This window comes from Puntigrus tetrazona, chromosome 15 (assembly GCF_018831695.1).
Source record: "Puntigrus tetrazona isolate hp1 chromosome 15, ASM1883169v1, whole genome shotgun sequence".
NCBI classification, from domain to species: Eukaryota; Metazoa; Chordata; class Actinopteri; order Cypriniformes; family Cyprinidae; genus Puntigrus; species Puntigrus tetrazona.
Window position 1 is genome coordinate 7,369,534 of NC_056713.1, and position 12,953 is coordinate 7,382,486.

General features: G+C 43.2%; 2 protein-coding genes across 3 annotated transcripts in view; one reads left to right on the forward strand and one right to left on the reverse strand.

The window, feature by feature from the left end:
* Positions 1-5,679: 5,679 nt before the first annotated feature.
* Positions 5,680-12,575, reverse strand: shox2 (short stature homeobox 2). Of its 2 annotated transcripts, none has more exons than XM_043258900.1 (5): positions 10,236-12,575; positions 8,999-9,207; positions 7,472-7,529; positions 7,191-7,279; positions 5,680-6,902 (listed from the first exon to the last, which is right to left on the reverse strand). In XM_043258900.1, the coding sequence occupies exons 1-5, from the start codon at positions 10,483-10,485 to the stop codon at positions 6,645-6,647; spliced, it is 864 nt and encodes a 287-aa protein (XP_043114835.1). In that variant the 5' UTR covers positions 10,486-12,575; the 3' UTR covers positions 5,680-6,644. The 2 variants fall into 2 exon arrangements, with proteins under 2 accessions (XP_043114835.1, XP_043114834.1); XM_043258899.1 differs by having other exon boundaries at positions 5,680-6,938.
* The window catches only part of rsrc1 (arginine/serine-rich coiled-coil 1), a 110,043-nt gene continuing 109,583 nt past the window's right edge, over positions 12,494-12,953 (forward strand). The window contains exon 1 of the mRNA XM_043258477.1: positions 12,494-12,531. Coding sequence (XP_043114412.1) covers positions 12,494-12,531 — 38 coding nt within the window. The remainder of the gene's footprint in view (positions 12,532-12,953) is intronic.

Sequence of the window (12,953 nt, forward strand, 5' to 3'; positions counted from 1 at the left end):
GAAAATTCTGTCATTTTTTGGAAATTCTCAGTTTCTGAGAATTTACCAGAAAATTTCCCTTCCTTTGACCCAGACTTGACCCTCTTCTGATCTCGGCTGAAATACTGGTCAACATTAAAAACTGCATTTTGGAGACGAAATATGAAAATGATGAATGCCCAAAACCATTCTATTAGTTTAATGGTATTAAAATCCATTTGATTGGAAGTTACGACGACTTTAGAATTGCAATGTGTTGAATAGAGCATTGAATAGAGACTCCTAGATAGGTTCTGAGATTTTGATGAAATATTACGAAGACAAACAAATTTTTATTTTGTTAAGTTACATTAAGTTAAGTCACTAGCGTCTGCTTAATATCTGCTAACACTTTAATGTGATGAACTATAAGTAACTTTGCAAGTAACCCTAACCCAACAGTCTACTAATACTCTAATCAGAGTTAGTCGGCGTAGTTGCATTCGATTCTAAACAAAGTCTAACAGGCCTCAATAGAGTTTTTCTCTGGATTCCCACTTGCACTGATTAATCGTTAACCACAAGACTAGTCAATTTTGTTTCCAGCGTGGGAGATACTCGCGTGCGTCTGGTATCAGCTCTTTGCCCAAATGGCGAATCAGAAACGATGACACTGTCTGTCAAGCACGGTGGAGTGTGACCTGTTAAAAGATCCCCCTGTACTCATTAAGATAAGATGCAGCGTTTTAAAGGCCCTCTCCAAAATGACAAAGGACTCCTCTTGTGTCTGCACCACCTCGCTCTTGTACTCATCCCACGACAGCGCGACTCCCAGGGTTCTTCTGCTTCTATCTCTTCGTGTTTTATCGCTCTTGTCCTCCACCGACAGAATCAGCTCTCGCATTCCTCTGCCACATGACAGCCCTTTTTGGCGTTGGGTTTTCATGCAGTCAGAGACCGATCCGGGATCAGACGCGACCCCTTTTGACTTCACCGTTTTATTTCCGTGCAAAGGCAAAAACTGAGGTGAAACCAGCGTGTCATGCTCTTACCGCGGAGGCACGGAAAGAGCGAGTGTGACTGCGGCGTCTTCAAATATTAACACGGCGAGAGAATGTTCTTCACAAAGGCGCAGGTTTCTCAAACGGTGCGACAGCGCTGTGAGCGTTTTAAAATGCCTAAATGTTTTAACGTGAGAGAGAGGAAGTAAAGATTACAGGTGATGTAAACCGAACCTGTAGGCAAAGTTGCAAAATTCATTTTTGTATTCAGAATAAGTAGCATTCCCATTATACACACACACACACACACACACACACACACACACATCGGCCCCGCGCACATGGACGCTAATGCATGGCTATTTAATTAAATGTTGCCAGATCACTGGGCCAAATAGGTAATCCAATAGCTCTGTAGGAGCCGTGTTAAATCCTGTTCCATCAAAGCCTGCTTGCCCCTGACAGCCCCTGTGATGTTTCCCTGGAACATCATGTCTACTTAGTCTGTCCCTTTAAAGACTTTGACATAATTTTATATTGAGTAACAATCTATTCATCTGCATTATCCGCAAGCCACAAGAGCGCCTTCGACCGACATTGGCCTGAGCTATTATGCGCACTCGACCGCTCAGGTCTATAATACGGCAACCCTTTAGAGAGGGTCCATTTAGGGTTCAGATTAACTTTAAGTAAATCATATACCGCTGACAAGATCCAACTGCGATCTAAATATCAGACCTTGAATATCATACTTAATATCTCGCGTTACACGTTTGATGCGAGAGGAGCTCTTCAAAGATCCGTGCAAATAAATCAAAATTAGAGAATAAAAATGCGGAGAGATTTTCCTTTGGGTGGGTCGAGGATTTACCCTAGTGGGGGGAAAAAAGCGGAGAGCAGATTTCTAGTGCTTCTTTGCCTGGTTTGTGAACTGCCAGCTGTTTTGAGACACTCTGTTAATTTCTGTATACAATACTGACTTCAACAAAGCGCTAGAGCTCATACTGAGATTTGTGTAATTCAAGACTCTCAGTGTAAATATCACATGACGCGAGTGTATGGTTATTGTCATAGCACATTGTTTCAAAGAGTATTCCAACGGTCCGTCTTGATGAAAATATATTCAAGTAAAATAAATAAAGCGGAAAATTATGTATGGCTAATTGACAACTTCAACCGGAGGGAGTAAGCTTACGGTATTGCTATCACGAGGGTGAAGGCGCTTCACGTCTTGAGTGATTTTCACTTGGCGGGGATGAAACGCCTCGGTTTTGTCCTCCCCTAAGGGCCCGGTTAATTGTTGTTATTGAGTTGTGTTAGCGCCAGCTGCAACAGGAATTACATCGAAAATAAATAAATGCTCGTAGTCGGTAAAAGATTTGCCGGTCCGTCCGCACTACCTAAACAGGACGCAGAACAACAATTCCTCACTTTGTTTGACTTCATTTAGCATTGTGCAGCTTTCTGCCCAAATTGCTGCGAGTGTTGCCGCTTTTCCCAGCCTTTATTTGCCCGGTCCCATTGTTTTCATCTTGAACGAGCGCCATCGAGGGCCGTTTTAAATTATACACGCTGCTTACGAAGTGTTTCATACGGGGTCAGTCTAAGCTATAGGCTGCTTTAATTGGTGCATTTGAGCAAGTTTTAGGCAGCTTTCTGTCTCACTTTCGCTCCATTTCGCACCTTTGAAGTCTGTCTTTCATCTCCTTGCTCTCCCCTGATGTTGCTTGTCTTGTGTCTGATGATGTGCGCACATTTCTCTTTCTCGGCACTTAATATATAACAAAGGCAAACCTTTAGAGAGCTACCTTATCTTTGTGTTCTCTCGCTCTCCTCACCTCCTTTCAAGACCGCTTCGGAGTTTGATTCAACATTCATTGACATTTTCTCAAGCACACCACCTCTCTCCGTCTCTCTTATGGGCGTGGAGACATATTTAATATGTCATCTTCAGTGGAGACGGCGAACTTTCCGCGCTTCGGATTTAACAATAAAACAGCTTAAGTGTAGATACGGTGCTTCTGTAATGGGCAGAAGCTCTGCTGGCCTGCTCGGCGCGGCTCGGCTCTCCGATAAAAGCCGTAAGCCTGAAGACTGTTCAGCATTAACTGTCTGGCAAGTCGTACAGTGGTAAATTTAGCAACAGGTCATGAAGCTCAGATACACAGCGTGGAGAGCTCAAGGGATGAGCCTGACCCTCAAAATGCTGCTTTGCTGCTCTTATCGTCAATGCAGGGTTAACTGCTTGAAGTTTACAGGGGTTCAAATGGCTCTCAGTAGCATTTCTAGGCTGGGATAGAGCTCGTGTGAACCTCCCACTCTGGTGAGTCACACTTGTGCGTCTTAAAAATCATGGCAGAACGCAGAGAGAAGAGGCAACGAGATGAAGGGGAAGAGGAAGACGGACCGTAGAAATGTGGAGCCGGTGTGAAGACTGTTGACTGAAGAGAGTGTGGGGGGAAAATGATTGCTCTCTCCATCATTAATCTGAAAAGTACTTCAGTGCTCCCGTCCTGTTGTCTCCTTGAGCACTTGTAGATGGATAAGGCTTAATGCCGAGAGAGAAAGTGGACTGTCCGTTGCTGTCCGGTGTAAATTATCATTGGGTGAAAGAATCGTTGAATCTCTTAAACGATACTGTAAATAAAGTCATTTTTACAGTACTTACAAGCCCTTCACTGAATGCCTGTGTCGAAATTGGCCATTAAATGATTAGCAGTGGCTACGGTATAATAATTTTTTACAGATTAACTGTGACTTCCGCACGAAGAATAAATGATGCTGTCGCATTTTTACTGCTTTTTTGTCGTTGTCGCTTGTCGCTTTTGTTTGGTTGGTTTGGGTCGACCTTTTCACATGAAAATGAATCGTTTGTTGCCACTGGTGCCATGTTTTGTGTGTGACTGTTATTCAAAAAAAAAAGATTACTTTTTATTTTTGGTAGCTCTTCTAAACTGTCGTGGAGGACTTGATAGTCGAAATGGAACATGCTTTCGATAAATAGATCGACTGTATTCACTCTTCAGACTTGAACACTAACCTCCGTAATCACCAAACAAAGATTTTCAATAAAAAAATCAGCGTTAAATGGAACCAAATCTCTTTTGCCAGCATGCGTCTGTTTTATTAGTGCGTGTTGCTTTGGAGCAAAGCCATGCTCTCGCCGTTGTTAACACGTTCTCTAACAATCGAGCCAGAGGAAAAGTCATGTTAAACTCTTCCGATAAGTCCCCGCGCTTGCCTAAGCGCACCGAATTAAATTTTTCACGTAGTGGCTAATGGGTTTTTCCCTATTGTGGGTTCCTACAAAGAAAGGAAATCTCCTTATTTTTGTTATTATAAAGTAATTGACGGTGTTATGAGAGAAAGCAGCCTGATTTGTCTGCGACGTTCTCAAAACAGCATTCTATTTAAAAACAACCAAATGAAATAAATACATTTATCTGACCCATCTGACCCCTATGGGTCCTTTAACCTCTATCTCACCCCATCGGTCCTTCAGAATCCATATTCTAATATAACAACATACGCTCTTCAGAATAAAGGTGCTCCGCAATGCCATAGAAGAACTTTTTGGCTAAATGGGTCCATTAAATTCTTTAAAGACCAAAAATGGTTGCATTGTTGCAAGCAACCTTTTAAGCGCCTGCATGCCTTTACTGTATTTTCCGAATAGCTTGCTATTGTAACGTATTGGGTTAAAAACCGCTGTTAGTTACAGCGCGGCTTGCACTGGAGGTAATTTGTCAGATCACTTTTCCAGCTCTACTCCAAGGTCATGCCGTTCACCGCTGGGACTCTCACTTAGCCAGAAAACTGAAGAAAAAGGCTATGTTTATATCCAGAGCGCGCTGTCCAGATCTGCTGGTGCATTGGTGAATCACTCGTTTTTAATAGCCACCTTTCGTCCTCTGTACAGCGGTCTCTTATTCACAAGTTTGTCTCAACCAGGCATAAGAGGAATCAATAATTCAATAGCGCTGGCGTCCGAGTCCAGCCCAGAGCTGGATACACAAGCCCTCTTTATACCGCGCCTTTGTTAAAGCAGTATTAATTAATAGGCCAAAACATTGTACTTTGTATCCAGACAGTAATCTGACCAGACAGCTTATTCGCGATAGGAGATGCCATTTGGTATTTATAAGATTCTCAAGAGAAGCGCTTCAGATCTCGATAGGCGGGCTGATGAAGCGTCGGATTAATGCGAGCCATGCACCATACATACATATAGTTAGTATTATTAGTAATTATTTGATACGTGTTTGTTCATTTAAAACAATATGCACATAACGTTCTTTTGAAAATGATTTATTCAATGTTTTCTTTTTGCTAACGTGCCATTTAATATTTTCACGGCAGAAAAATCGAATTACGATAAGCGTTTTCCCCAATAAATAAATGCGTATTCACGTAATCATAAAGAATCGGGTTTTTTTGTTGTTGTTTTTTTTGGCAGACGCGTTATAATAACGCTCGTTCATAATAAAAAACAAGCGTTGCGTATAACGCGTTATAATCATCCAAAGCGAACACAAACGGGTCGGCTTTTTAATTAGGCCTATTAACATCGCACAATTTGAGATATTAAAATAATAATCGTGAAAGGGTAAAGCGCGCGCGGAGGATCCCGTTTAAACGCTTCCGTCGCGTGCAGCCGTTTAACAAAAAGAAAAAAAGAGCACGAACTCTACGTACATACCATGACACAGATGCTACAGCCTTTTTTTTTTTTTTTTTTTCTTTTACATTTATTTTATGAATCGAAAACACGGTGTTGAGGTGAGCTCACGTTTCACAGTCATGATAAAATCATAGATATCATAAAAAAATGAGTGCCCGCAGTCGATGTCCTTTTATAACCCTTATAAAACATGAACATTACATTTAGTTTCACATGGTTGTACAAGAGATGAAGGAACAAGAACGAAAAGAAATAGCAAAGAGTGCTCCCACAATGCCTTGATGAAGCATAAAAACAACCAAAATATTTTTTTTTTTTTGTTCGTCGTTATTAACATAGGTATTTTACACGTGCCCGTACCATATCAGTGTTCGTGTATAGCCTGCCTGAATTTGATTTTTACACCGAGAATAAAAGCCTGATGTGTGTTGATGTGAACTGGGCATCCACTGAACAATCACCTGATATCGGATTATACTCACAATACACTCATTAACAGGCAAAGGAACGATCCTCTTTTCGTTTAATGCTCATTTATTTTGCTCCACAACCGAAAGAGCATAAACTCAAATCGTGTTTTATCCGCGAGGACAGAAACGCATGTTTTCATGTTTTGGCAACAAAAGTGATTTCTGTAATATTTCACAAATATCCACAGAGAAACTTTGTTTCAAATAAAACGAGGCCAGCCTCTTTATTTTCATTAATCACTAATAACGTATCGAAGCAGAAATGTTCGCGTTGTCACACAAACGGCCGAACAATCGTCCCAGCTGCTTCGCATCATTATATTCGTCTCCCGCGGAAGAAAGTTCACTAAAAGTTCAACTCTTCCACGTCCTCGCAGTTCATTCAGCCGTCCCTCCGTCCGCGTAAAAGTCCGCGTAAAGTTCGTCCGCTTCACAGTTTGTGTTCTCATAAATAGCCTATCCTTTCTCTCGCGCGCGTGTCCTTCACGGGAAAACATAAATAACGTGTTTGTTTGTTTGTTTGGGCCGGTGACGTCACAGCCCCAGCGCCGCCGCGTGCTTTTTCGCCTTGAGTCTCAGGTCCGCGATGCTCGAGTTCTTGTTGGTGGTTTTCGCCGCCGCCGCCGCCGCCACCACCGAAGCTGCCGAGGCGGACTCCGCCGCGAGCGTCGCCAGGGGCAACCCGAACGGCGGGGCGGGAAACATCATGTAGGGCGCGTGCGCCGCCAGGTGCGAGTGCAGGTGATGGTGCGCGTGGGCCACGGCGCTGTCCAGCTGCAGCTGCGCCTGCACCTGAAAGGAGAAGGGCGGCACGTTGCAATGACTATCCTATGGACGCACGGGTGGGAAGAGAGGGGGAGAAACACATTAACTTAAGAGAGACTATATGCAGAGCCGTTACCGGGCACTGGATCAATTGCATTTATGGTCACAGCAATAATAATAATAATAATAATAATAATAATAATAATAATAATAATGCAATCCGCTCATCTCAAACAGTCATGTCGCAATGTGTCACTTAGGCAAACAAAAGGAGGGAAATCTTAATAAGTCTGTAGGCCTCCGCGTTGAACTTGCCTGCTGGAAGGGCATGCGCAGGGCTCCCACGTTGACGTACGGGGCGACGCGACACGCTTCGAACTGGCTCGCCGCTCCGATGAGGACTCCTGAGGAAGAACAAAAACGCGCGAATTACGCGTGAAAAAGACGAGCTTTCAGTCTGTGGGCGCGTGCTGCAAATGTCAAAGACAGCGCCGTTTAAATAATACAGAAAACCAAAATAAATACACCTAACACAGAGCCATGCAGCCCGTGCATTGTTCGTAAAAACGCATTCGATTCGTTCGAGTCCAACGCACCTTTATGTAACTGGTTCTCCTGCTTTCTGCACTTGGCCCGTCGGTTCTGAAACCAAACCTGAAAACAGGAGACATTGATTGACAGCTGCTGGTGAGGGCATGTGTAAATCCTCCCAAAATGACAACAGTCTCGGCAAAACTATGCATCCCCGAGGACCTCTAAAATATTCATAACGCTTAACCGCGCGATTTAATTATTATATCTCTATAACGAGCATCGCGTCGAGGTAAAGAGCGGCCGGCTGTAACACGCGGATTCCAAACGAAATCCTGATAGCGTGCATCTGGAAAATAAAAAAACCAAATATATATAAATATATATGTTTTTTTTTGTTGCAATGGTTTAATGTATCCGGGGATTAGAGTCCCAGAAGAGGCAGCGGTCCTCTGATAGCTCACACCCAGCGTGGGACTGTGTGCCTGGACTTCAACAGCAGGCTGGAACTCAGACATTAACACAGAAAACGGTTATATTTCTCTGCCACGTCGCCCGCGTTATTCGTGAGCATCGGGGATTTGGAAAAGATCGCGTCTCCTGCTCACAGTGCACCGTTCACACACTTCCGCAGGACGCGAAAACGCGATCTATACGAATGCATGCCGATAAATCCCGACGCGTTATGACTTTATCCGGCAGAACGCCGTCTTTGAGCCGGCGGTGTGGCCTTGTCTGCGAATACCGAATATGAAAAGAGCATCAGATCTTTATTTGGGTAAAAATGATAGCTAATTTATGCAAATCCGCGGGCCTTGCTTGGGACAATGCCCTTTGGTAAGATCCCAAAGAGAGACGACGGTTTAACTTTTTCCAGGGAGGTCTTTTGAGCCCATTTTTAAAAGGAGCGATGCATTCAAAGACCGAATTTTATATCCCCACCCCGAGGAATGAATAGATAAAAGAGAACGAAATAAGATATTGTGTTTTTTTTTTCTTCTTCTTCTTCTTCTTCTTCCCCTCTCTCTTCTGATCAATCACACCAGAGCCGATGTCTATGTTGAATGTCATTATTCGGCTCGGTCGCTCGTCTCTTGTTACACATATATTGAGCCTTATTATGTTTCTGTGCAGATGGTCTTCCCCGTCCTAAAAAGCACACTACAGATGTTGCCTGCAGGCCAATGCGCACAAATCAGGGAATCATTTTTGCCCGTTGTTTAGTTCATTATCGGGGTTCGTTTAAGCGGCTCAATATTCAACGCGTAAGATGAGATTTTAACCACGCCATGAATGTGAATAGGCTATATATAAATATATATAGCACGTGCAATATGAACGTTAATCTCTGTGGCTAAAAGCGCGATATAAGAGCGTCTAACACGCACAGGCGTATTGCTGTCGCTCTTTATGAATCGATTTTATTTTAAGCGCATTCTCGGGAATTATTATCTCGCGCGTCAGTGGTTTAATGAACCGATCGGCGCAATTACGTAACAAGCGGATAGCCCTCGCGCTCGTTAGCCTCCGACGTTCCGCGCGTTTTTCCTCTCTCTCACAGCACACATGTAGACAGGACGCGCGCGCCTGACCTGAACCCTGGCCTCCGACAGCCCGAGTCTCTGGCTCAGCTCCTCTCTCATAAAGGCGTCCGGGTAGTGCGTTTCATCGAACAGTCTCTCCAGCTCATTCAGCTGCTCAAGGGTAAAGTTAGTCCGACTCCTTCTCTGCTTGATTTTAGTCTGTGTCTCATCCTCCAGCGGCTTACAATCCTCTTTGCGTTCTTTCATATCCGCGTTACCTGAAAACGGAGCAGAACACACGAGTGAAGGCTTCGTCCAGCGCGCGCCCGCCGGTGTCGGTCACGGATGTTTTGTCCTACACAGAGCTCTTTAATTATTTACGCGCTATACATATGCATGGAGGGTCTCTCTGAACCGGATGCTCAGGACGGGAATGTTATCATATTGTGCGCGAAATGAACGGCGTGGCGAAACGGCTCGATGTTGCGAAAACAGAAGCGATAAAGAAACAATTAACCCATCCGAAATGAAAAGCCCTGCTGTCAAAAGAATTAACCTGTATTTAAAAAAAACCAAAAACAAAAAAACAATAGCCTATGGGCGTTAGATGTTTAAAGAAAAAATAATAGGCGGTTCACATTATCGTCATTATTATTAGTAGTATTATTATCATACTAATATTATTTCACGGATGTCGTTCTCGTGGTATTATTTTAAAACTCATACTTCAAACAGACAAATTGAAATGCATTTAGGCCTTCAGCGTGTTTTTTTTTATGAAATGCGTGCTTATATTTAATAAGCACGTCTTTGTTTGTTTGATTCACGCGTTATTATTATTTTGTGTTTTTCTGTTAATAGCCTATAAAGGCCTCGGTGTAGCACACATCTACCTGAGGGTAGCGTACATATTTATTTCTGTAGATGTTATCTCATTGATAATCAAACGTCTTAATATCTGGCTAGAAGTTTCACAACTATATTTTTAATAATACATATATATATATATATATATATATATATATATATATATATATATATATATATATATATATATATATATATATATATATACACAGAGGCCCACATGCAGCTCCTGTCCTATAAAAACAGCCTACAGTCACGAGATTTTTTTCCCACCTAACTTTTGACCGATTCTTTTGTTTCCAGGCCGCGACGCGTTATCACAGCACGATTGTTAGGAACGAAATTAGCGCTACTTTAAAACGGGCCTTTTTTAAAATCGCAGAAGTTGTGAAACTTGAACGACGGACGGCAAACAGGCCTCGTCCCGGGTGGCACTCACCGTCTGTAAGTTTGGGGCTGACGGAGTCCCTGCTCCTCTCGGACGCGAGCATGTCCGCCTCTCCGGCCGGCGACGAGCGCGCGCCGCTCCGCGCGACGCCGTTCAGCTCCTCGCGCGCCGGTTCCGCCGACAGGCTCTCCCTGTTCCTCGCCGAGCCGGTCTCCAGCACCTCCCGGTACGTGATCGCCTCCTTCTTTTCCTTGACTTTCTGATCAAACGATTTGGAGACAAACGCGGTAAGTTCTTCCATCACTGCGCGCAACGAGAAGAAGAGAAAAAAACCCCGCAATCTTCTCTTTAGATCCTCAGCAGTCTACCATAACACGCCGACATCGGCCTGAACGCGAGGGGATGCGACGAGATCTTTGACAATTCCTCTTGTTGCGGGGTGTACGGACTCGCTGCCGGTTCGCTATTGAAGTCACACTATTTATACTTGGCGAAGCGTCTGCCCCTTGATCCGCGCTCCTCTCCACGAGCCCCCTTCCCACAGAGGCGGGCTGGGCTGGGCGCGGGCTGGGTGGGGGAACCTTATCTGTCCTTCAGATCCACATCACCCTTCCGTGCTTGCTATTGGCCGAGATTGACAAGATGAGCAAATTAATGTCATTAAGCTCGACTGCTTAGAGTTTGGAAACACCGGGGATGGCGACGACGACGATGGCGATGATGGCGATGATGATGCTGGGATGAGGCCAAAACTACTGAAAAGGGCATCTTATTCCGCCGCCGTTTGATCCGAGCTGGAAAACCGGAGAGATAACGAGAGGAGCAAAGAGAAGGGGGAAAGAAAAAACACGCACTTTGTGATCATGCAGTAACAACATCATTAAGAATTTCATTCTGACCCGCGGACGAGAAATAAAAACCCGAATCGGCTCCAAGGCTTGCTTCACTGCGAGCTAATTATTTAACCTAAACATTTATTTTTGCACCGCACATTTGTGTTTATTGGAGCGATGAGGTGTTTTTCAGAAGCATGATACGAACACGTTGAGTCGAATCTCAATCGAAATTACTCATTTGAACAATTTAGTCAAAGCGCATTTATTAGAGGTTCTTGGTAATAACAGCCCTAACGGATAGCTTCGTAAAGCATTGACAAAACGGGCTAAACGCGCTGGGTTTGTATTTATATTGTCTGAAAGCGTGCAAGAGATATTCATTATTTTGAAAATCCCGTTTAATTAATATTTCAGCACTCGGGAGTTTCTATTATTGGCAACAGCCGCCTAATGACTTGCAATATATATAAAAAAATAGAGATCCTGCGCTCTTTTAATTGCACAAAATTAGTAAAACGATTGCACAATACGTTTAATCAGCCGTCCTACTAAATAAATGCGTTTGAGCTTTAAAAGCGAATAGTAATAATAACAATAACAATAATAATAATAAAAAAAGCTAGAATAGTTCGGAGGTAAATTACATACAAAACACGTCTTTTGTTGATAAATTGCAAAACACCTTCTCGTCATCTCACTGTTAATAATTACATCACAATCAAATATATATCTTGTGCCCCTTTTATATTTGCGTATAGACGTTTTTCAAGCACGCACGCGTTTATTTGCTTGAAACGCTGCAAAAAATAGTCTAAGAGCTAAGCATTTCGCCCTTCACATACACGAATATAATAATAATAATAACACCTATTAATAATGATCGGTTTTCTTCAAGGAGGCTGTTCGTAGGCTACACGTATATCAAGGGCGCAGTTTTAAGGTGACTATCTAGGTTAGGCGGCTTGTGTGAATGTTTAGACGAGATGCAAATCTTTGAATGTGAGCATTTCTCGTCGGTAAACACTTAGGAATTATTAAGACCTCAGTTTGACTTCTAGAAAAAAAGATGAAGAAGAAAAGCCCCCAAGTAGGCTAGTAGAAGTTTTACCTTCAAGTCGTTTCACATTTATATTATTTATTTATTTATTTTTTTACCTCAATGTGTTTGCCTCATACTTATTTTTTATTTTTAAATAGACGAAACCGACCGCCTATTATTGGCTGCGTTCCAAAAATATGAAATATTTTCTCGAAATCCGCGCTTTCTCGTCTCACATCGGCTTAACGCTTAAAACAAAAACAGAATCCTAGTGTTGAGAATTAAACGAGGTCTTGTGATGAAATGACGGTGAGAAATATAACCGTATTTCGTGCTAATCCTGCCCGATCGCGAGGAGAAGGGGAAAGCGAGCGGAGATCGTGTTTGATTGGTAACGCCTGCCTGCCGCGCTCGACTCGATGAGCTCCACGTCGATGACTTCTGTCTGCTCGGCGGCTCATGGCGCTCTTCTGTGAGTTGTTGCTGTTGTGATACGAAAGGAGCGTGTATCGTTATCTAGGTAAGAGTGTGAATGTAGACCTTAACATCAGTCGTTTTACACACGAGCCTCAAAACAAGTTAGCGAACGTATTAGCTGAATAACGCGCGTCAGAGGAAGCGCGCGAAAACGTTGAGGAAAAGCTAGCAATGCTGACAACGTTACGAATATAAGCGTTTAATAGATTTTACAGTCGCAAGTTTCACCTGTATGCTCTTTTCCTTCGTGAATCAAGGCACTTTATCTGTAAACATAGGAGGTGTTTTTATCTCGGCTGTCTGGGTGTGTTTTCAAGGCTAGTTTCAAGGGTTAGCTCACATGAACTGGGTTTGTTATTGTTTGCCTGAAACATGTGCTTCTCGCCTTTTTAAAAACACACGTTTAGTCCTACGCAA